The sequence below is a fragment of the Paroedura picta genome, chromosome 4 (genome assembly GCF_049243985.1).
Source record: "Paroedura picta isolate Pp20150507F chromosome 4, Ppicta_v3.0, whole genome shotgun sequence".
NCBI classification, from domain to species: domain Eukaryota; kingdom Metazoa; phylum Chordata; class Lepidosauria; order Squamata; family Gekkonidae; genus Paroedura; species Paroedura picta.
Window position 1 is genome coordinate 99,925,812 of NC_135372.1, and position 24,330 is coordinate 99,950,141.

General features: G+C 44.3%; 1 protein-coding gene and 2 non-coding genes across 6 annotated transcripts in view; 2 read left to right on the forward strand and 1 right to left on the reverse strand.

Moving 5' to 3' along the window:
- The first annotated feature begins 6,564 nt into the window (after positions 1 to 6,564).
- Positions 6,565 to 6,637, forward strand: TRNAK-UUU (transfer RNA lysine (anticodon UUU)). Its single transcript has one exon. It is a non-coding gene; the product is annotated as a tRNA-Lys (tRNA).
- A 268-nt stretch (positions 6,638 to 6,905) lies between these two features.
- Positions 6,906 to 6,978, reverse strand: TRNAK-UUU (transfer RNA lysine (anticodon UUU)). Its single transcript has one exon. It is a non-coding gene; the product is annotated as a tRNA-Lys (tRNA).
- Positions 6,979 to 10,121: 3,143 nt separating this feature from the next.
- Positions 10,122 to 24,330, forward strand: part of MDM4 (MDM4 regulator of p53) — a 30,917-nt gene continuing 16,708 nt past the window's right edge. For all 4 annotated transcript variants that reach the window (XM_077334663.1, XM_077334664.1, XM_077334665.1 and 1 more), the window contains exons 1-4: positions 10,122 to 10,284; positions 18,872 to 18,979; positions 19,555 to 19,629; positions 24,175 to 24,308. In XM_077334663.1, coding sequence (XP_077190778.1) covers positions 18,905 to 18,979; positions 19,555 to 19,629; positions 24,175 to 24,308 — 284 coding nt within the window. In that variant the 5' untranslated portion in view covers positions 10,122 to 10,284; positions 18,872 to 18,904. The remainder of the gene's footprint in view (positions 10,285 to 18,871; positions 18,980 to 19,554; positions 19,630 to 24,174; positions 24,309 to 24,330) is intronic.

A 24,330-nucleotide genomic window follows, 5' to 3' on the forward strand; every position in this document is an offset into this window, starting at 1 on the left:
ATATTAATAACACAACGTTTATTTAGGCATGATATACTTTTTTTGTGCCCTTCAATTTTGTGTGCCTGAGGCAAATGTCTTGCTCTTGTTAACAGCTCTGAAAGCAGGGACTGTGCTAGATTGCAAGTGTGCAGGCATTAGGGCCATAGCCTTGGGGGGGGGGGCGACAAAGGCAATGGCCCTGCCCCATCAAACAGCTTTGAAAGAGGTCACCTCATATGTTGTACCAAGGGCAGAATGATCTGCCTGGCACTGCTGAAGGCAATGGCAGCAGCCAAACAACAGACAGGTGAGCCAAAGGGCTTGTCCAAACAATTGAGCCAGCCACTTGCATGCCTCAGGACCAGCCTGCCCTGGGTGCTGCATGCCAGACAGCAAGCTCTCCCAGATGGAAACACCCGCTCACTGCTCTTCGCCTCCAGCAGCCACTACATAAAGATGTCACAGCCAGTGACAAAGTAGTTTACTGCAAACTCCTGCCATTTTCTTAGCTCATCCTGGGAATGGCATTCTGTCCGGCTGAAGTTCAAATGCACAATTCCAGCAAGGACTGAGGGCCCTTCCCTCCTGTCTTTGGGGAAGGAGTTCTGCACACAGCCTAGCCGGGTTGTGGAATGCAGCCTGATTATTGGTGACAGTGGTTGATTTCAGCTCATTTTCTATTTATATCCTAATTGGTTTGTAATTTTTTTAAAAAACGAAGAGTTGCCCGTCTTAGAGAGAAGCAATCCTGTGCAGTCATACTATAATGCAGGTAAAGAGAGGCTGGGTTGCCAAAGATGCATAGTTGAAGTTCTACTTGGAAGCAAATCCCATTTTATTCAGTGGAGCTTAATCTCAGGAAATGGTTCTTAGATTACAGCCTCAGTAAGACTGACCTAGCCCCAAGGTTAAGCACACCACCTCTCTGTTGATTTTAATCGGCAGGTGACTCCTTCACTGCATGCAAATAGATCCTTATCCTGCTTCTGTGTAACAGCAACTTGAGGTTTAGACATTTATGGGCAATACAGTTTTAAGTTTCTTCCTTTGCCATCTGAAGCATCACCTGCTGATTTCTTCAGATCAAGGTGCTGTTAAAGGCAGAAGAGAAAACTGGACTCTCTTTTTCCCAATCTTTTGGCAACCCTGCTTTGGAACTGTAGGTTAAAAATTGGAAAGCTAAAGAGTCTTTTAGAAAGTTCAAGAAAAGACATTTTGGTTTCCATAAAAATGCTTCCCCGTTGCTTGGGGAGCTTTTTCCGAGAGGGGGGGGGAGGAAAAAAGCTCCCCAAGCACCGGGGAAGGCGATCGACGGCTCTGCGAGCCGCGGATCGCCTTCCACGGTGCCTGGGGAGCTTTTTTCCTCCCCCCCCTCTCGGAAAAAGCTCCCCAAGCACCGGGGAAGGCGATCCACGGCTCTGCGAGCCGCGGATCGCCTTCCACGGTGCCTGGGGAGCTTTTTTCCTCCCCCCCCTCTCGGAAAAAGCTCCCCAAGCACCGGGGAAGGCGATCCACGGCTCTGCGAGCCGCGGATCGCCGTCCTCGGTGCCTGGGGAGCTTTTTTCTTCCCCCCCCCTCTCGGAAAAAGCTCCCCAAGCACCGGGGAAGGCGATCCACGGCTCTGCGAGCCGCGGATCGCCGTCCCCGGTGCCTGGGGAGCTTTTTTCCTCCCCCCCCTCTCGGAAAAAGCTCCCCAAGCACCGGGGAAGGCGATCCGCGGCCCGCAGTCCACGCACTTGAACAGACGGCCAGGAAGCCCCCCCCCCCGGCTGGCTGCAGGCCACTCCCCGGAATGCCGCTGGGATCTGGTGGGACGCAATGCTGCCGCTGGGGGCGGCCAGGGGCTTGACGGGTCTTTCTGCCTGGAGCCGGCGGCTGAGCGCGGCAGCCCCCCCCCCCCTCGGCTCTGCCTCTTCGCAGATAGGAACCTTCTGCCGCCGCCGCCTCCCCGCGCTCGGCCTCAGACGATCGGGGCACATTGCAGGGCGGCGAAAGGGGCTGTTGAAACACCCGGCCGGGGATCTGGCGGCCGGTTCCCACGCTCAGCGAGCAAAACTGAAGGCTTCCTCGGTTCTCTCTGGGCGAAGGAAACTGGTCCCAGTCCACGCACTTGAACAGACGGCCAGGAAGCCCCCCCCCCAGCTGGCTGCAGGCCACTCCCCGGAATGCCGCTGGGATCTGGTGGGACGCAATGCAGCCGCTGGGGTCGGCCAGGGGCTTGACGGGTCTTTCTGCCTGGAGGCGGCGGCTGACCGCGGCGGCTGACCGCGGCAGCCCCCCCCCCGGCTCTGCCTCTTCGCAGATAGGAACCTTCTGGCGCCGCCGGCGCCGCCTCCCCGCGCTCGGCCATCTGTAGCGCATGATCGTTTTTATAACGGGGCTCAAGGCGATCGAATGGAAGGTGGTGGCATAATTAAGTGCTGTGAATTCCCTCCTTGCTCATTAAAACTTTTCACTTCTTGGATTGCATTCGCCTTTCGGCAAGCACAAAACCGGGCGGGCCGAGACAGGCCGCCTCGCGCTCCGTCGCCGCAGATCCAGCCAGAAACCCGGCGGGTCGCATAAACATGCCGGCGGGAGAAGCCGCGAGGGGATGCCACATTCCTCAGGAGCAGCTGCCGCCGCAGGAAGCAGCGGGCCAGCGGCGGACGCCTCCGGGCCCTGCACGTATCCCTGCCCCCCCCCACCACAGCGAAGCAAGCCGCCCAACCCAGGGAAACACCGCAGGAAAACACGCTGCCGCGCTGCATCCCCACCAGCTTTTGAAAGGCCGCTTGTTCTCCATGCAAAAGGGTGCAGAGTCTCCGGACGTCGTTTCCGGCAGAAGGCCTCAGTGTGAACGGAAAAACAGAGAGCGTACGGCCTGAGTCTCCGACCCGCTTTCCTCCTGCAGATTGGCTGGCGTTTGGAATTTTTTTGTAGGAGCAGATCGTGGTTTGTGCTGCGGGTTTGCAGGGCGATCGCGCAGGTTTCTGGTAGCCCTCCAAGAAGATCGAGGAACAACTGCAGACCGCCGGGCAGGGAGCCCCCGGCAGCCGCGCTCCGCGCGACTGCCGGGGGCTCCCTCTGGCAGCGACCTGACGCGCCTCTCGCCACATCAGGCCGCCGCCCCTGCGAGCCAGCTTCTCTTCTTAAAGGCTTCTCTTTCCCCTCGGGTGGTGGCCTGACGCGGCGAGAGGCGCAAAGCGCCTCTCGCCGCATCAGGCCGGGAGCAACTGCGAGCCGCGCTGCGCGCGGCTCGCAGTTGCTTGGGCTGGGAAGCAGAGGGACCAATCGGCAGGCGCTTCGCGCCCGCCGATTGGTCCCTCTGATTGTCTGTCATGAGGAAGGGTCCAATCCGGACCCTTCCTCATCCCGGACACATCCCGCCCTAGAATGCCTTACTCCTTTATTTAGTCCGTGGCGCCCGCGGCGCCACGGGCGGTGTACAGATGACTATCCCACCCAGTCTCTTTCTTTCTCTCTTTGCTGTCCCAGCCGAGAGAACAGAGGGAAGAAATTAAATCACCTTCTTATATTCTGCTTTTGAAATGGCACACAGCAGGCTTTTGAAAGTAAAAAAAAAAAAACGAAATGTTTTATTTAATCTGAAGGAGAAAAAGTCATTATAAAACTTAGGTAACTTTATATTCACACAAACACCAGAAAATTTGTTGCCAACAAGTGTTCCTGCTATTATACAAGGTCTTTAAAACTTTGAGGAAAGAGGCTTTCTTTTCAGTTTCTGCTTAACCACTCAAACATAGGTTTCTATATTGTACTGATATATAAAGTGTAGAAGGTAGAAACAATTTCCAGTTTCCTTCTTTTTACACAAAGCAGGGATCACTGTTTTATTTAAGAGGCATTTCCCTTTTTGACTGTACAGGGATCATTTATCTTTAGTAAAAGCTATTTCCCATTTTTGCCTTGAATGAGGATCCTCCTAGATCCACTTACTCTCTTAGCCTCCTTCCCAGTACATACTCAGTGCCTAACTGTCTCCTGTTCAACTGTCAGTTCCCAACTATCATTCCATAACTGACTCTCAACAGAATTCCATTTGAACAGCCTGTCACTTAAAGGTTCTCGGACTCTGTTAGCATTAATCCTCAATAGACCATCACAGCAGGACTCAATGGTTCCTAAAGGAATCCCCAATTTAGTGCCCAGCATGGCATCTTCTGATTCCCATTTGTTTCATCCTGAAAGCAGAGCCAAACCTTCCTGTCCTCCATAAAGCAGAAGATTATTCAGCTGACCCCAGAAGAACACCACATTTGGTTCTTCAAGAAGTACACATTCCAAAATAGTTGTTCCCAATGGATAATGCTTGGCTTAGAAAAATGAAATCAGCCTTTCTTCAGCTGATTCTCCTGTGGAGTGGCGGTGAAAACAGGCATCCATGTTGTATCCGTGTATTTTTCCAACAAGTATGACTAAAAGACTAGTGGTACCTGTGAAAGTATTATTATGGGGAGATGGCATGGTGGGAAAGGGTGGGGCTGTTAGAGCCACAGCCTGAATCCAAATGGGGGCCTTTGTGGTTCCTTTTAAATGTTAAAAGAACAGTGATAATGAATCACTAGTGTGGTTTGCCCCTTACACTCATTAATTTCTCTCTTTAAAAAAAGATGTTCTTTGTTGCGTTGAACCCTCGTCCCCCTTTTCTCTTGAAAGCACAGTTTGGAGAGGCGGGACTGTCAGGGGGCAACTTGTACAGAAAGAAAATTCTGTATTCATATATCTAGTTATTTATATATGTGTTGTCTCCTGAATGATGAACAATTCATGTGGCAACCATATTCCCAGGCAAGTTGTTACGTGACTTTTGACTGAGACAAGGAGAAACCTGTCAAGAGGTTGTTTCCCTCTCAGGCTTTGCAGACAGGTAAGCAAAAAACAAGCCTGTTTGATCTCTGCTACTGCTGCTGTTCTTCTCTACCCCCACACCTGTGGAAGGCTATGACAACACCGTGTGAGAAATCTTCCTGGCACCTGTTACCCCTACTACATAACATGGGATTGAAAACTTGAGCATTGGCTTCATACTAATTACAATTCAAAGGAAACAGAAAGCTGGCTGAAAAAGTAAGTTTTCTAAAAATAACAAAGAAGTCTGTAGACAGACAGGCCCCCAGGGGTTATATGGCATTTACCAGAAGTTTGGGCGGATGTTGACATCACTGATGCCCACTTCTCCAGTTGCTCTGCAAGTCTAATCTCTTTCTCCACAATGGAAACGGTAAATGATCGGTCGATTGATTAGCTGGTTCTCACATCTTACTTCTGCACTCACTTCTCTGAAGGGGCATGACACCCCTTGCGGGGCGGGTGTCCTCAAAGCCTGAAAACTATTTTAGACGTTCTTCCATGATCAAAAGGTTGAAAAAGCCTGACTTACATCCTGAATGAAACTTTGTTGATCTTAAAAGTGTCACTGGACTCAAATGTCGTTCTGCTGCTTTACACCAACACAGCTACCTACCTGAATATAGTCCATACATTGTAAGAGTTCTGTTTAGAACAGTTATATTTGATGCATTATATTATATTGATTCCAAAATGTTATGAAAGGAGTCTCAGATTTGTACAAATTTATATGCCCAAGTCTTCTGTGATGCCATATATTTATAAATTGTAAGGTTGTCCATAATCATGACCCACCAAACCTTATCCACGTACTCCCTTTTCTCCAGGGATCTTTTGCTGTATAGCAAAGTGTTTTCTTTACATGGGTAGTGAGGGTGGAGGAGGTTTACCTGCATTTACCCAGTAGCTTTTCATTGTTGGCAAAGGCCTATTTTCCAGCAACCCTTCCGATTTCCAAACCTCTCTCCCTCCCCCCCTTTCCTTGCATGCCTCCTTGTGCACTGAGTCCTGCCTGCTGTTCATAGAATCATAAGAGTTGGAAGGGACCTCCAGGGTCCAACCCCCTGCAGAATGCAGGAAATCCACAATTACCAGCCCATCCACAGTGACCCCAATTCCATACCCAGATGATGCCTCCTCCCCAAAAAAAAACCCAGAATCCCTGGCCAGTCTAATCCATTCACGTTCAAGCGGGCTTCTCTTCCTGTTTAAATAAAGGAAGGATTTGCGTTAGATTTCAGGAAGGCTCTGCTACTCCGAAAAGAAGTCGCGATCTGTGAGGAATGAGTCCCCAGCCGGCAGGGAAATAAATGCACGTTCTCGGTCTCCGCTCTGCTAGGCTGGGTCGGAGCAGCCCTTCAGACGAGTCCTCCTCCCGTGCTCTTCGTCTTCCGTCCCACTTGGAGTGCTCGGCGGCGGGACCGTGGCAGAAGATCCATTCGCTGGAGCTGCTCCCGAGTCAGCCGGCGGCGTGTTCCAGAGAGGCTGAGACGCCACGTGGCATCCAGTCCATGGCTCTATTGGAGGGGGGGACCACACATTCGGCATGTGAAGTTGGAAGGAGAACTTTATGCATCCAGTTAATATACAAGGGGTGTATGTGTGAGGGGAATCCTTATATGAAACTACTATATAAAACAAATCAGAACAAATTATATTTATAATTAGTAAATCGCTAAGGTGCCTGCCCATGTATACTATCAGCAGAGTGGAAACAAAAGCAGTCAGAGTGCCCGGATAGCTCAGTCGGTAGAGCATCAGACTTTTAATCTGAGGGTCCAGGGTTCAAGTCCCTGTTCGGGCGTTGATTTTTAATACAATAATCACAATTCAATCCAAATATATCCAATCTCCAAATTCAATACAATGGAAAATAATGAACAGGAAAAAGGGTTCTTTTTTTCAATAGATTTTATTTTTTACATGTATCTGAAATCCACAGCTTCTCTCCACGGGCTAATACACCGCTCTGCAAAAGAAAAAAATTAAGATAAAAAACACCCTTTGAATAGAGAATGCAATCTGGCGCAATAAGGAATTGAGGTGGGGAAAAAAGATCCAAAAAAACTTTTCGCCCGAACAGGGACTTGAACCCTGGACCCTCAGATTAAAAGTCTGATGCTCTACCGACTGAGCTATCCGGGCTTCATACTGACTACGGCCAGTGTGGCGCTATACAAAAGAGAATGAGGAAGATTTCGTCACTGCACTACTAAGCCCACGTAATTGAATAATAACCGAGTCTGAAAACACCTGCTGCACTTCAGGAAATAAAAGTTTAATTATGGCGGATCGCTGAAAGCAAAAGTAGCTGCATTCGTACTTGGCAAAGGACATAGTTTGTGCTGAAAAGGTACCGTGCCAAGGTATTGCCAAGTGCAGGACAGCTAAATGAAATTATTTTGTATATCTACAAAGCGACGGTTGCTTTGTACGTAATCTAAGTTTGCATACTTCATAGGAAAACGTACATTCGGTCTCCGCCGGTCGGGAACATAAACTCTCAGCCCTGGACACGCATTGCGGGAAGGGGCATTGCCGCGACAAGGCTGAAGGCATCGGGAGCCCGGGTTCCTGGAGCTTTAGTGCAGCGGAGCATTCCTTCGGCGCCGCCACATGGCCCGCCTATGGAAGACCTCCTTCCCCCTCTCTCTCCCGGCAAAAGACAAAGCTCTTCCATACGAAAACGTAGAAGGCCCCGAGCAGGCATAGCTGTCACTTCCGGTCGCAATCTCAGCCCCCCCCTCTCCCCCTCCCCCAACATGGAGGCGAGGGTGAAGACCACGGGAAGCCTCTGAACATCCTGCTCAGGCAGGGCAGCACTCCGGTTGCCAACATGCATTGCGATCTCCGGCCTCACGACCGATCTCCACATTACAGAGACCAGTTTCCCTAGAGGAAATGCCAGCTTCACAGGATCGCTGCACAGCTCCCTCTCCTCCCCATAGGCCACCGTCATCGGAAGCAACCCAAAATCTTCAAGGATTTCCCACTGTGGCGGGAGGATAGTCGGTTTTTGGAATAGCCGTCCTCTCTGCCTTTCTTGTACTCCCCCACTGGCTGCTGGGAAAGAATTTCTGGGCAGAAGAAGAGCTGTGGGTTTTTGTTTTTGTGGCCCGCTTTTCATTGCCTGAAGGAGTCTGAAAGTGACTCATAATTGCCCACCCTTCCTCTCCCCACAACAGACACCCTGTAAGGTAGGCGGGGCTGAGAGAGCTCCGAGAGAACTGTGATGGGCCTAACATCATCGCATGTGGAGGACTTAGGAATTAAACCCGGTTCTTCAGACCAGAGATCGCTGCTCTTAAGTCCTACCCAAAGTTTCAAAGAGAGAGTGTTAAACAAAAGTGGCAGTTCCATGGCTGAAAAAGTCTTGTCTCTAGCTACAACCTGGCCAACCTCTGAAGGGAGGGCTTGTTAGAGTGGTCTTAGCTGGTGGGCTGAACAGCATGTAGGGTTGCCAGCTTCCAGGTGGTGGCTGGAGATCTCCTGGGATTACAACTGATCTCCATGTGGCAGAGATCAGTTCACCTGGAGAAAATGTCCACTTGAGAAGGTGGCTTCTATGGCCTTATATCTCACAGAAGTCCCTTCTCTTCCCAGACTCCACCCTTATAATCTACCTGAATTTCCCAATTTAGAGCTGGTAACTCTAACAATATGGGAGTAGCCATTCGGGACTTTATAGATAAACAGCATTTTGAACATTATACTTGAAAATATTGACAGCCTGTGGAGATCAGTGTGATCTAACTTTGAAGCAATATTTCATTGTTTGCTCTTCAGACTTTAACACAGGCCAGAGAGACAAGAATCAATGGATACTGCAAATGACCGTGCATTGAAAGAGTTGCTCACACAGTTGGGGAATGACCCTGGAACTGGTTGTGTGCAGGGCTTAAGTGTGCAGGGCTTAAGCCCTGGTGCCAGAAGTGGATGCTGCTGCACCAGTTAGGAATCACAGTGCCATTAAGTTAAGGATTTTTCCATTTGATCTCAATGGAATGCTGTCCCATTTCATTTCTAAAGAGGAAATTTTACAAAAACGAAAGGGTTAGACAGAAGAGTCGTATCACTCTGTTGTTGAAAGGTCTCCACTGGCTGTTTATCTATTTTTGTGCATAAATCAAATGTTACTTCTTACCTAATAATAGGGACATAAACGTCGGGGAGCAACAGAGGCTATGCCCCTTGGCCCTCCAGTATTTCCTTGGCGGGGGGGAAGGGGATGCTGTTCCTCGAGCTGTCAGACACCTGCTCTGGCTGACAGGTTCAATGTCAGGGAGTCCTGGTTGTAACAGCTTAACAAGTTCAAAGGAGGCAGGGGGCTTGTTCTGCTTGTTTTTGTAAATATAATATGGAGAGGGAATCTTCAGTGGATATTTCGGTCTTTGAAGAAACTCATTTTAGAAGTTAACAATGCCTTGTTTGGGAGAAGGTGAGGTCAAGGCTGTCTGTAGGCCATGCTAAGGCGTGCCCAAAATCTTGAGTCGGAGACTGATTTACTGATGGGACATCTGCCTGCCCAATGCCACAGGACTCGCAAAACCAGGCATCTACCTTAGTCTGTCAAAGACAAATGTAAGTCTTCCTGAGTGCAAAATCTAATTACTTTACAAATATTATTTGGTATTATTTCATGCTGGCACCCATAATTATGACATCTCTGCTAGCCACTTCTGCAGAGGCTGCTAAACTCTGCTTTTCTTTCTCTGAGGATATCTCCTTGCCAGGCAGAAGTGTCCCCCTACTGCCTTGGGACCTTTGGAGGATGGCAGTAGGATTTCTGACATGCAAAAGCTTGTGGCTGAAGTTGCCAACTTCCTAGAGGAAAAAAAGTCTTTTCCTTTTAGTACAGGTTTAATGTGATGTTATCTCTGTCAGGCAAAGCTTCAGCTGCCAGTTTCCATACCTCTCTTTAGTAAAAGAACAACACATTTTTCTCCAGGCCTGTTAGCAACCCTTGCTGAATAACATCCCAAGATAAATTGCTGCATTCATGGATGGTTATACCTGATGCAATCCTGCCTGCTCATGTTTAAAACTGCATTTCCTCTCCAGTTCTTGTCGCTTAGTTTGAGGATTTTACCCAAAGAAAGACGTAGCCAACTGCCTCCTAAGGGAGAAGTAAAGACGCTGCCCGGTGAAATTTCCAGTTAGTACAGAAACTCGTCCGGCCCTAACTGTAGCTTTCCATTCGACCAGAGTGGGCGCTGCAGGTGGCGGCAGAGGACTATTCAATACCGGAAGTTTGTGACTTTCCTAGTTCCTTGTCTCTGTGGTCTGGGCGGACGTAGTTGGGTCGCCATGTTCCTTGAGAGGCAAGTCGGGGCTTGCTACTCTCCCGCTCTCCTTGAAATGGAGGCAAGGAAGATTTGGCGAAGGTGCTAAAAGGCTTCCAGTTCTTGGCTGCCAGGGGAAGTTGCTGGGCGCCATGGAATAACCTCAGGGGTGAGCGCATACATGTTTGGCAATCTTTGGAGTGGCTGCGTGGGTAGCACCTGTGTTGGTAACGGGGAATCTTAAATTGTTGGTAGTTGGTTTATATTAAGGGAAAGGGTAAAAATCAGCAACCCACCCCCCACAAAATCATCAAGCAGGAGCATAGAGTTTTCGTTATTAGGTCTGAAATATGACAAAAGAGCCAGATTTCGATTTACAGGACTCTTAATCAGGTGTCCAGGTAAAAAGGAAATGTCTGGCAGAAGAAAGGTATGGTCCACGGCTTAATGCAAAAGTCCAAAATCTGCAGCAGTTTAAAATGGAGGTCGGTGACTTTTTAGGTTTCAAGATGCACTGGGGTGTCTCAGATGGAGAAACAAAAAACGGAGTGTCTTCTCTTAAAGGATAAAATCTAGGTAGTTTGAATATTGTGGAGAAGGAAGGGAGGGAAAAGGGGCTATTAGTGAGGGTCATTAGTGACATCTGCAAAGGGTGTTCTGGAGCTAGAATGATGCTAGAAAGTTTTACTGTGGTATAGATGCTAGCCTGGTTGTTTTGTTGAGGGTATCAGGGATATAAACAGTTTGAAATGAATTTTCTAGCAAATGGGAGGCAATAGCTACTTGTTTTTGGTGAGGGCAGCACTGGTAAAACTGATAAAAATTTCATGGGCTCATGTTGATAACTGAAATGGGCTTCTGCAGTTAAGTTCCTGTTTCTTTCGGTCATAAGGATAGCCCTAAAAAGTAATCTTAAAAGGAATTAATATTCTAGTAATCACAGCATATTTAGCATCACATGCAACTTGCATTGACTTTCCTGATTGATTTCCATGTTTATAGAACTAAAGATGAGCTACAGAAGTTTAAATGAAGGATGTGAACTATTATCACCAGCCCATTTCTTTCATTCAGTCTTTTCCCTGTGATTTTTGCTGTGGGCATATAGGTATTTGTGTGATTGCTGTCACTAGAGCGGTGGTTCCCAACCTTCCTAATGCCGCGACCCTTTAATACAGTTCCTCATGTTGTGATGATCCCCAACCATGAAATTATGCAACTGTTCTTTCACAGAAATTAAACCAAAACTAACCAATGGTGTGAAGATCCATTCATGATTGTATATAAATTGTTCCCCCCCCCAAGGTTTCTCAGTTCAGTTTTCCTTCTGTTCCACCATGCCGATCTCACGCCTTTCCGCTGCTCCAGACAGACGAACGCTCTATCTCGATCTACCCCACAAGGCTGTTATGTGGATGGCACCCCCCCTCCCCCCGGCCAAGCTGCTTGCCCTGCCACGTTGCACTAGAGGCTGTGGGTTCTGCCTGATGTGGTTTTGAGACTATTGGGTTCTGCATTCAGTGTTGTTCTTCTTAAAGCAAGACTTGACTTTGACAGTATGGAGGCAGTGACTACAAAACATTGAGACTTAGAGTGACAGTTAGTGAAGTCCTTATATAATTCTCTAGGCTTTATGTCTTATGTAGTACGCTGAAATGCTGAAATGAAAGCTGCTGAATTATAGCCTATGCTTGTCATTTTGGTTCTCTGACTAGCCGTTGGACTACACCTTTAAACAAGGGTATATTAAAAAAGACTAAGAATACAAAATAAACAATATAACATGACTTATTAGACATCTAATTAGATGTGTCAAACTGCGTAGTGTGTGATACACTTCCTTGGAACTTTCTGCCTTTTAATTGAGTAGCATACTGTATACTCCCTTGATGCTTTCTACATCTTCTTAAATTAATAATTGGTACCAAGCAGTTGAATGCTTTATCTTTGCATTTACTTGAAACTTGTGTTGGCATGAGCTGTATTGCAAGTTTTGGGCTTAGTATGGATCATGTAAGCTTGTTGACAGGCTGTGTAAACAAAGCTGTTAGCAGCAAGCGTGGTAGACTAGTGCAAGAAGAATATGAGATTCCAAGAGATGACTGGTTAGTTGCAATAAGAGCTGGATGATGATACTTGAAGCTTTGCATCTTTATGGTCCTATGAGAGTGTATTGTGCAGTTTATTTCCTATACGTGTAGGATTTCTATGTTGAAAGAATTGCTTCTTGCGTGTTAACTGTTTTGCACATGAAACTGTTGTACTGTATTCAGCTAGTTGTTCCATTGTGGTTAAACTGGTTTAAGTGTGACTAGTTGGGGTTCAGGCAGTATCTGCAATTTTAACTGATTCTGGTGCAGTGTTAAAAGCGAAACTGATTCAAGTATTGGATGTCTTTACTGGCTTTGATACACAGCCTATTTATTGTATTATAGTAAAACTTACTCATGAATCTTTTTCATAAATAAAATCAACTTGCTTGCCCTATGAGTATAATAAAATGTTCAACCCAGTGCAATGCTGTAGGTGCCTATATAGAATGATCCATTCTTAGAAGTGTAGGCTAGGAGGTAATTAATCAGTATTACCTCTTTGTCAGGAACTTACAGAGCCTGCTACTTATTTGTATAGTTGACCATAAAAACAACTTACAACATATGGGATTTTGGAAAACTCATGACAAATATCTAGCAGCCTGATCCCATGCATAATTTTTGCAAAGTAAGTCTCACTGAAGTTGATTGGACTTCTGGATAATGCTCCCTCCCCCGTAAATAACTCTGGAAACATACATAGGATTGCAGTCCAAGACTCTAAAATGTGTCTATCTTGTTTCCTCAAGCAAAGGAAATGATTAAAGCATGGAGTTACACCCTTCTAAGTCTGTTGATTTCAATAGACTTAGAAGGTTTTAGCTCTGCTTAGCATCTCACTGCTAGGCTTAGTACCTCATTCTGAATTGTTTGGTGCTCTTGTAAGGAGGCAGTGGGTACAACATAATTTGGAAGGCTGCATACGTAACTTAAGTTCAGCCCTTGTTCTCTTGTTTACATGTTAATAAAAAGGCAGGTTAGCTCCCTAAACCCAATAGTGATTGGATTGAAATTCTATGGATGTTTATCCTCTTTCTTTTGTTTCTAGTCTCACCGTAGCTATAGCTAGAGAGACAAATAATATACAAGAGTTCTGTATATAATACAATTAGGCTTATAATAAGCATTTCTAGACGGAGCTATTATGTAAATTGCGACAACATTCTAAAGCACCCTTAAATTGAAACCTTTGAAAGTAATATTGATCAATCCTCCCACTCCACTTTAAAAGGTAAAGGTATCCCCTGTGCAAGCACCGAGTCATGTCTGACCCTTGGGGTGATGCCCTCTAGCATTTTCATGGCAGACTCAATACGGGGTGGTTTGCCAGTGCCTTCCCCAGTCATTACCGTTTACCCCCCAGCAAGCTGGGTACTCATTTTACCGACCTTGGAAGGATGGAAAGCTGAGTCAACCTTGAGCCGTCTGATTGAACTCCCAGCCTCATGGGCAAAGCTTTCAGATGGCTGCCTTACCTACCACTCTGCGCCACAAGAGGCTCTTCTACTCCACTTTAGGGCATTTCAATTGGATATTTCAGATGGTTCTTATTTCCATTACTTAATTAGAGCCAAATAGCTTTGGGATCACCATCTTGGCCTTGAAATTTCAGCACTATCTGTGTAATTCAAAATCATTCACTAATACTTCGCCGGCACTTGCTGATTGGAAGGCATACTACTAAGAGAGGGGAACACAGTAAAATGACTGCTACATGTAAATCTGTCTTAAATTCTCTCAATTGGAAGCTGTTTGTGAGTGTACTTCAGGCTCCTTAGGAGTAGTCTCTTGTTGTAGTTCTTGTAATATGCTGTGTTCTGTTCCAAATTACTTCTCCTTCTGTTTTTTATATAATGAACATAGGCAACTACATATACAGAGCAGTGATGTAGGGTCACAGATTTCCCAGTTAGAGATTTTTCCATGGAAAAGTTTCTACTATACATATATAAATTTAGCCTCTGTTTACCTCTTTATCATGGTGGGCTGCTTTGCTGTGAATCAATCATTGTTAGTTGAGCTAAATGTTAAACGTGAAGTATTTACAAACCCAGTGCTCTGTTCATTTTCTCATGGAAGTGTTGAAAAATGACAGTCCCTCTTGTGTAGGAAGCAGTTGGCTCCTGGCTCTGGACCAGATCTGTCCATTTGTTTGCTTTTTTTGCTGTTGATCAGTAATCAGCTGAAGCGAAACAAACTAAAACTATTACTTTTTGTTTCATGTTCCTCAAACAGGCATTCCAGTGTCACATTTTCCCCCCTCCTCAGCTGGGGGAAGATAGAAATCTTTGCCTAAGATTTGTAAATCTACAGACTACAGACTACAGCAATCAGTTATCCTAGAGAAGCCAGATGGTTTGTAGGTTGAACTCTATGGCATTGGACCCCACTCTGAACTCTTGGAGTACAACCATGATAGGTTCTATGGAGACTGGGAGCTAATTAAAAATGTTTCTGACTATTGCATGTCTTGTAATTTATGCTGAAGAAGATTTTAAAATCCAGCTAGGCTTGTTCATGCTGCTGTGAAATACACAGAAAATTAAAGAATATCTACATAAAAGACAACTACTTTGAAGTGACCTCTTTGAAGTGCACATTTATGTATTTTATTGGTTAGCTTATATATGGGTTTCTTTCTCTGAACTAAATTAAAAGAACTAACTATGCAGACTTGCCATATGCATTGTCAGAATCTTGTCCATTTTCCTCTTCCTTAGGATTCTTCAGAATCTGTGTTCATAATACAGTTTTAATAATGAGGTTCAGAAAATCAGTGTTCTATAATTATATACAATCTCAGTCTTAATATAAAAACATGCTTACTAATATCATTATTTGAAGCCTGATGCTTTGTGTTACTTTGTAATTAATATGTTCTGATTAAGTCACTGTCCAATGACAGATGGTGATATGTCCTTGATTTTATTGACCACAAAAAGTCAAGGGGAAGAATTCCTGTGAAGAATTCCTGAGCAAACCTAGTTCACCTCCAGCTGATGGCTCGGATTCCCATTAAACCCCCCCCCCCACCAAGGGCTCCTCAGCCTTTCTCCTATATCCTGCCTAATGGACTTGGCCCAGTTCCAGGGCTCCTTCACAGCCAAAAGGCTGCCCTAAGTATTTGGGTTTAAAGTCTGAGTGGGCATTGGGCCTAGGTCAGGTGGGCATTGGGCTAGGTGGACCAGCAGTCTGACTTCTCTGTGAAGCTGGTTTTAGAGTTGGGCTGCTGTGCATGTGCTACTGTGTGAGGCAGAAGAATGCAAAAAAAATTAGGAATTGTTCCTCTAGATCCTGTACATAATTCAGAAAGTTAGATAATAAGCATATATAAATCAGAAGTTTTCACATGCAGAGCGCATCCATTGAAATAGGAAAGTTTTAGCACCTACTACAAATATAAATATTAATTTCAGTTTTTCATCATTTGAAAATAATATAGTTACAATAGTGCCTAGATATTTGCATACTCCTTTATGTATGTCTTGGCAGTAAAGGATTGCTAGATTCACAAAATGTAATTAGTGGAAGTCTTCAGTAGAATGATAGAATCATAGAGTTGGAAGGGTCCATACAGGCCATCTAGTCCAACCCCCTGTCCAGTGCAGGATCAGCTTAAAGCATCGAAGATAAATATCCGTCCAGCCACTGCTTCAAGATGGCCAGTGAGGGGGAGCTCACCACCTCCTTAGGCAGTCAATTCCATTGCTAAACTGCTTTGACTGTGAACAGTATTGTTTCTGATATCTAGCCAATATTGTACTACGTATAGAACTCATTACTTATTCTTATCCTCTGCTGACAACAGGAACCTTTCCTGTGACAACCTTTCATATACTGAAAGAATCATGTCCCCTCTCAACCTCCTCTTCTCCAGGCTGAACATTCCCAAGTCCCACCACCTTTCCTCATAAGGCCTGGTCCCTAGGCCTTAGATCATTCTTGTTGGTCTCCTCTGAACCCCCTCAATTTTGTCCACATCATTTTGACGTGAAGCCTCAAAAGCTGCACACAGTACTCCAAGTACAGTCTGACCAATGTGGTATAAAGCGGGACTATGACATCTTGTGATCTTGATGTGATGTTGATATAGCCCAAAACTGCATTAGCCTTCTTTACCACTGCATCACACTGTGTGCTTATATTTAGCTTACCCTCTACAAGTTCCCCAAGAACATGTTCACACACACTTCTCCCTAAAAGTGTATCTCCCGTCCAGTATGCATGTTTCTCATTTTTGTGACCCCAATGTAGAACTCTGCACTTCTCCTTATTGAATTGCATCTTGTTCTCATTTGCCCACTTTTCCAGCATGTTCAGATTGAACTCTCTGTCTTCTGGGGTGTTTAGTACTAATTCCAATTTGGTGTCATCTGCAAATTTAATGAGTCCCTCTACCCCCTCATCCAAATAATTGATAAAAATGTTGAAAAGTACCGGACCCTGTACCGAGCCTTGTGGCACCCCATGGCTCACCTCCCTCCAGTCTGATGAAATACAGTTGACAACCACTCTTTGGGTGTGGTTTTCTAGCCAGTTCTGAAAATCCAGTTTGAAGTCTTCTAGTTTACCCATCAGAACATTAAGGGGAACCTTGTCAAAGGCTTTACTGAAATCCAGGTAAACAACATCAACTATGATCTAATAAGCCCGTCACTTGGTCAAAGAAGGAAACTAGGTTGGTCTGGCAGGACCTGTTGGAGACAAATTCATAATGATTTTCCCAGATCAACAAATTGTCCTTCAGATGATTGCAGATCGTCTCCTTTAAAATCAGTGTTCGTTGGCAAATTTAGTCTCCAAAGAAGCTGACAGTAACCTTTCTTTGCTTTCATACACCATAACAGAAGAGCCTCTTGTGGCGCAGGGTGGTAAGGCAGCAGAAATGCTGTTTAAAGCTGTCTGCCCATGAGGCTGTATGATTCTGCCATGGAAACGCTAGAGGGTGTCACCCCAAGGGTCAGGCATGACTTGGTGCTTGCACAGGGGATACCTTTACCTTTACCATAACACCTCCATGCTAGTGACATGGTTGTATATTTTGGGTGTCTGCTGCTTTTAGGCAATCTAAACTGATAGGTGCAGCCTTTCATGCTACTCCTTAGTTAAAAAGCCATTTCAGTTTTTCCAAAGGAAATGTATTTTTACTTATTTTATTTCTTACATTTATATACCACCCTCCCTTGCGGTTCAGGGTAGTTTATAGAGAACAGGAAAACCGTGTGACAGATATGATTTCAGTAACTGCATCTTCAACATCAACAGCAGTATCAGCAACAATTGAACATTTGATTAAACACTGTTTAACTGTTAACATTTTGACCACAACCCAACATATTAGTCAGCTCGGGAATGCCCCACAATGTGATTAATGGGCATATTTGAATGGAAGGGGGTTCTGAGGGCTCAATAGATGTTGTCACTGGCCTCAACCATTTTGCAGGCCCAGCAAAATTGTGAGAGCACTGATTTGAAATGAGTAAAAAGTTTCTTAATACCAGGTTTTTCTTACCAAGAAAAAGTTATGACCTTTTTTGGGGGAGGTGGACGTTTTGGGCAACACTGAAACAATTGTGCATTACTTGTTCTCCTTTTGCAATTAACAAAATGTTGTATAAAACAAGGTTTTGCTCAAAATATGTAGTGTAAAAAATGTTTACAGATTTATAGCATTAGACAATAACTGTGTATGCTGTAGACCAAGGATTCCCAACCAGAGGTCCATAGACTACTTCCATTGCTTTCCCTTCCCCCTCCTGAGCATGGTTTCTGCACATGGGAGGGGGTGAAACTCCTGCCTTAAACCGCCTCCTGTCCCCCCCCATCAATCCTCCTTGAGCCTGCCTGTTAATGCAGGTGGTGCACAGAAGGTATAATAAGCTGATAACCTGGTAGCATGCAATTATTGTAAGATGCTTGACCATTCTGTGTAGTGCTCTGGTGAAATACTACTCTGATCTAAAATAAAATTGAAACAATCCTAATGGTGAAAAATGATTTTTCCATGCAATCTTGCTTCTTTCTCTGGTATTTTGAATGAGGGTAATGCACCCCATTTATTAATCTGAAAGGTCTTTGTTAGCTTTTTGTCCTCCACAATGGTAATCATTGCTACTAATTTTCAGAATTTGTCCCAGCCCTTTCTGGGCTAAATTAATCATTGCTGGCAAGAATTTCCGGTGAGAGTTGAGTGACTCAGCTGAGCTTCAGTTAGTCAGCTTAACAAATTCACTCTTAAATTCTTGTCTCAACATGCCACAGGGGACTTCCATGCTCAGAGGGTCTAAACACTAAGGATTAACTGAGGGTGTACTTCAAATAAGAAATTCTATTGATTTCTTAAAAATGAGAAAAGGAGAGTATCATTGAGCAGTCCGAAAGATTCAGAATTAGAAATTATAGTATTTTCCAAGACAACTTAACCAGTGCTTTAAAGATTTCTGATAGTTATCAAATTTAAAAGGTAATAACATAGTTTCAGTGCAATGCTTTAGACTTCTTGTATTTTAGGGAGGTATTCTCAGGATACTATTTTTTTATACCAAATAGTTTTCTAGAGTTTCTGAAAAGTACCCATACTTAAAATATAGATCTGTATGCTCTTTCTTTCATAGTAGTTCCTAATCTAAGTAGTTCCTAATCTCATTTCTTCTTCTTTTTTAGGTTTGTACTATAGATAGCTATTTCACTGCCACAATGACAACTTCCACCTCAACACAATATATGCCATCTGAAAATGCCTGCAGAGCATCATTTGGGCAAATTAAACAGGTAACATCTTGATCTTGTAGAGTATAGGCTAGGTTAAAGAATTCTTTTATTTTAAGATATTTGACTTTTCTAATGGTTTCCTATTCATCAGCTTAGAAACAGCTGATAAGCAGTGCCCTTTGGTGAAAAAGATATTTGAATATACAAAAAGGTGTGTTAACATGTTCCTAGACTTAAATTTTCCTCATAAGGCTTGGATTTCATGAGGTTGTATGTGGTTGGTGGTAATCATAATTTAGATAAACATAGTGTTCCAGACTTTCAGTTGAACAGTGTGAAAATATATTTTGGCAGATTTGCTGCTATTAGTTTAAAGAATAGAACTCACAATTATCTCATTTGTACTGTCAGGTTTAAAGGTTGATAGGCATCCTTTATTAGATCATGAAGATATCTGACTGTAAACATTATAATAGATTAATTTCTTTAAAGCAGTATAGTCCAGATTTCCTAACTGGATGTGAGAGTAGAGCATCCTCTTATACCTTCTAATGTAACTTCAAAATAATTGACAAGATCTGTTTTATGTTTTAAAAGGCTTGTGCCATGAAAATAATGCTTACTTTATACATTAGGTAAAGCCAAAACTGCCACTACTGAAGATTTTGCAAGCTGCTGGTGCTCAGGGTGGAACTTTCACACACAAGGAGGTGAGTTCCTTTAGGCTATTGTGAACAGTATTATTTATTAATTACATTTTTATACCGTCAGACTCGAGCCAATTTACGACATGTAAAAATCAGTTTAAAACGCAAGAAAAAACACTTCTACTTCTCCAGACTTTGTAAGGCTTTGAAGGTTAGAACTAGGACCTTAACCTTCAGAATTCCAGGTCTGGTTTATGTGGCTGCCCAAATAATACTGTATGGGGTTGTCAGGAAGGAACCCTGGGTTTGAGGGCCAGAATTTTATTTGCTCCACAAACCAAAGCAGTATAGCTTCCTCCAAGCATGAGAAGGTCTTCCTCCTCATAAGAAACTAGGCTCTGTGTGTGTGTCTCAGAAGTTTCTTCTTTGTCTCATAGTTGGGGTTCTGGAATAGCAAAAGACCTCAATATCTTCTACATCAGTGGTCCCCAACCTGCGGGCTGCGGCCCGGTGCCGGGCCGCAAAGGCCATGGCGCCGGGCCGCAGCTCCCTCTCCCCGCCCCCCCGCAGTAAAAAACTTCCCAGGCCGCAAGCTTGCGGCCCGGGAAGCTACTTACTGCGGGAGGGCGGGGAGAAGGAATCGGGGCCGGGCTGCGCCCATGCAGGCTGCGCCGGCGCGGCCCGATCCGCAGGCTCGGCCCGCGTGTGCGGCCCGATCCGCGGGCGTGGCTCGCGTGTGCGGCCCGATCCGCAGGCGTGGCTCGCGGGCGTGGCTTCTGGGCGCGGCCCGATTCGCGGGCGCGGCTCGATGCGCGGGCGCGGCCCGTGGGCGCGGCCCAAAGTGTGGCCGTGGCCCGCGCGGGTGCGGTCCCCGCGGGCGCGGCCCGATGCCCTGCTGGTCCCCAGCCTAATAAAGGTTGGGGACCACTGTTCTACATGATGTTGTTTGGGCATCTTTTTCTTTGCATTTGCAGTGAGCCTTGTGTTCCATAATTTTTACCTTTATTTTCTCATCGCTGACCATTTGATACAAAGTTCTCTTCCAGTTTTGGATTCTTTGGAAGTGTGTGTGTGAGTGTGTGCATAGGAGAGGTCATTTTTCTTTGCCTTTTTGATCTCTTGCTGATCAGTAGCATTCTGGTTTCATGCAAGTTTAAAACACAGTGTTGCTGTGCGTGTTGCGGGGTTAGATTGAGAGAATGGAACATGAATGAAGATGCTAAAGACTGTTTCTTATTGCCTTTAAGTACTCTTCTGTTAGCATTTGAGCCACAAAGGTTTGATATACTGTGGGTTTATGGTTATATATCTCAACCTCTCCTATGATTTGCATGGAGAATGGGAATTCTCAGTGCCATGAGTACCTGGGTATTTATCAAAAGGTTTTGAGAGCCTTGTATGCACTCTACCATGAGCACAAATTCTACATTAAACCTCTGTTACATACAATGTAGTAAGGCTATCAGAAGCAGCCTTAAGCATCACGAAAGTAGTTAGTGCATGGTTGTGTGCCCTAGGAATTGCTAGAGATGCTTTTGGCTTTTCTTGTTGCCAAATGATGCTTGAAAGTTTTTAAATTATACTTTTAGTTTCTACCTTTTTATTTCAAATGTCTTGTCAGCTAAACCCAGGGCACTGTGTGAAATAATTTCTATTAAAATTAAAATGCAAAGTGTGTACAAGATTAGAAAAATGACAGTAACTGTGATTTAGTGGAGTAGCATGTCAGCTAGGAATTAAATGCAGTGGTTTTTCATTAGGAATGTGTCAGATACTCCTGCAAAGCTGTGTGACTTATTTTAAACACTTATGCATTTAAATAACTTATTTAGCTTCTAATATTTTAGCAAAAAATAAATTGAATACTTTAAATGGAAGGGGTTTCAGTGTTAAAATGTTAATTTGCAATAGCCACCCACATTTAGCATGATAAGGAGCTCTCACCCTATGGTGGGTAGAAACACTGCTAGCAAATTTGTTTTGTATTTATTACCTCTGGTTGACAACCCTTTTTTGTTCTGGATAGAAAAGGTTTTATGCATAATATATATTGCTTGAAAGATGAACCACTCACATTTTATATTTGCTGTGATGTGATGATAAAACTGTGCCATTTGCAGCCATTGGCTCTGGATTGTACTTAAGCCAGTGACAGTCTGTTCAAGTGGAGCCTGAAATTTAAACTTGCATGTCAGCAACTCTAGTGGAGACAGTTATAGCCACGTCTGGTAGCAGTCTAGGTAAATTTAGTTTGTCAACTGTTGCCACTATTACGCTTCAAAGCATATGTTGTGGTAGATGGAGCCCTGAACAAGGTCATGGATGATGTATCACCTGGGAACTATGTGTAAGCTATTTGGGAATTGTGTGTGTGTGTGTTTGTATGTATTGATATTATTAATTTAATTAAAATTATATACCACCCTCCCGTGCAGGCTCAGTAGGAACAGGCACAAATTGGGGTAAGCTTTTTGGGTTGGGCAATTATACGGGGGGGGGCAGTTATAAGCTTAGCAAACGAGGTGCTCCCAAGAAAGTGCTTTTTGGGAAGATGTTAGGCATGGGTTCAAGATCAGACAGAACAGAACCTGGGCCTCCTAGAGGCTTCAGACTCATGGTTCCCCTCATGCCTTCCTAGGGGTCAACCATGGTTTGTGAGGATAGGACTTCAGAGGCTGAGTTATGGACCCCCAAACTCTTCAATCCATTAAATTCTTCCGTTCCCTTCAGGGGGTGGGTGGGAAACAAAGGAGTTTAAAGGCATCCCAGGTATCGCACACTTGACAGTGCATGGGTGCTCCCAATTGCTATAAGGCTGAAATAGCTGTCAGCTAACAGGCAGATTGAACCCTAAATCAAACTGGAAAAAAAAACCAGTGCAGAATGTGTATCCAAACAATCCCATGAAATCTACATGAAAACTGCCTTAGATGTCCCAGAGCATTAGATCAAAATAACAACTGTTGATTACCTCATCTCAAACCACTGGTTTATAGTTATTTCATCTTTGAGAACAGCAGTTTTATTCTTTTATAGTATATACAAGGGCTGTAGTCCAGATAGTAGTTTTCCGTTTAGCAGAGAACAAGTGTGTAACAATAGTTTGCTATCTCAGGTTTGCTAGAAGGAAGAGATACAAATGGCCTGGATTAATGAAAATATGTCTTTGCAAAATCATTCCAGAATATATTAAATGTGCTTTTTGTATAACTAAAAAACTAGACTGATTTCCTTTCATCTAGCCTATATGGCAGTAAGTGACATCAAAGTAACTGTTATCCTGACCCAGGAAAACATGAGTCCTGTTTTTTTCTGATTACTTTGAGCAATTCGCACATTAAGCCTCTGCTCCATTATTTGACAGAATGAGAAAATGGCTTTGAGTTCTCTTAGCCTCAGTTCATGAATAATGCCAAGCCTTCATTTGCTGCTATGTGAATGAGTCTTAGAGTCCTTCCCCCTGTGGTTGACCAGCTAATGAATGAGTTTTGTCTGCTTTTGTAGTGGTGGTGGAAAGGGCTATCAAATCACAGTTATGGCAACTTCACACTCTTTTCATGGCAAGAGACAGAGAGGTGGTTTGCTATTGCCCACCTCCATGTAATGACCTTGGTATTCCTTTGTAGTTTCCTATCCAAATACTAATCAGGGCTGACCCTGCCTAGCTCCTGAGATCTTACAAGATCACCCTGTCCTGGTCAGGGCTCTGATTATGTAGTCGATGGTAATAATTCACTAGCTGGCTATGCTCAAGGAGAGGAAGCATGTGAGTTCCTACAGTCTCCCATAGCATCTGAATCAATTAAGGCTTGGCACATGGATTGGCTCACATGTCGTAAAAGCAATAATAAACTGATGTTTATTCAAATTGAGGTTCAATCCAAGGGTTAATGCTTAACAAGGAGAATCAGCTGGGAATATTCTACTTGAGGTTTAGTACTGAATCTTGACCTTTTCAGAAGCAGCAAACTCACTTTCCTGTGATACCACTTCAACAGTTGAACTTTTGTCAGCTGCTGACTACTGTGAACTTCTTTGGTTGAATTTAAATTATTCAGATTATCCCTTTCACTTAATAAAGTTATAATTTAGTCTTTTTACAAGATTGGGGTTAATAAATAGGGCCCTGATGGAGCTAAACAATTCCGCAGGACCTGCAAAAGGGAGCTCTTCTTCACGCATTTGATTGAGGTCTACAAAATCTAACAGCATCTACTGAGCCCCCTGAACCTCCCTCCCCATGAATCAAATGCCTGAACTGACCAACCATGGGACTGTTAAAAGGTTGGGGTTGTTAATCACTGTTCTCTCTTTTATTGCTGTTACTATTGCTGTTCATCAGAAATGGTTACAGAACTATACTGTGTTGTTCCTATGTTCCTGTTCCCCTGTTTCATTTAAACCGCCCTGAGCCTCAGGGGAGGGTGATATATAAATGTAATAAATAAATAAATTCAAATTGTGATATATGGGTGGTAACCATATAAAAATGATGGTTTTAGAGGGTAGAAAAGGGCCTCTATTTTGTGCATTGAAGTAACTGAGAAAAACATTACTGGTTTAATATTTGCTGCTGGTATAACTGAGGCTGTTTTTTTTTAAAACTAGATCCTGCATTACCTTGGAGAATATATCATGCTGAAGCAGTTATACGACAAACAGCAACAGCATATTGTATATTGTGGAGGAGACCAGTTGGGGGATCTTCTAGGTCTTGAAAGCTTCTCAGTGAAAGATCCAAGGTAGGGTCTTGAATCTACAGAA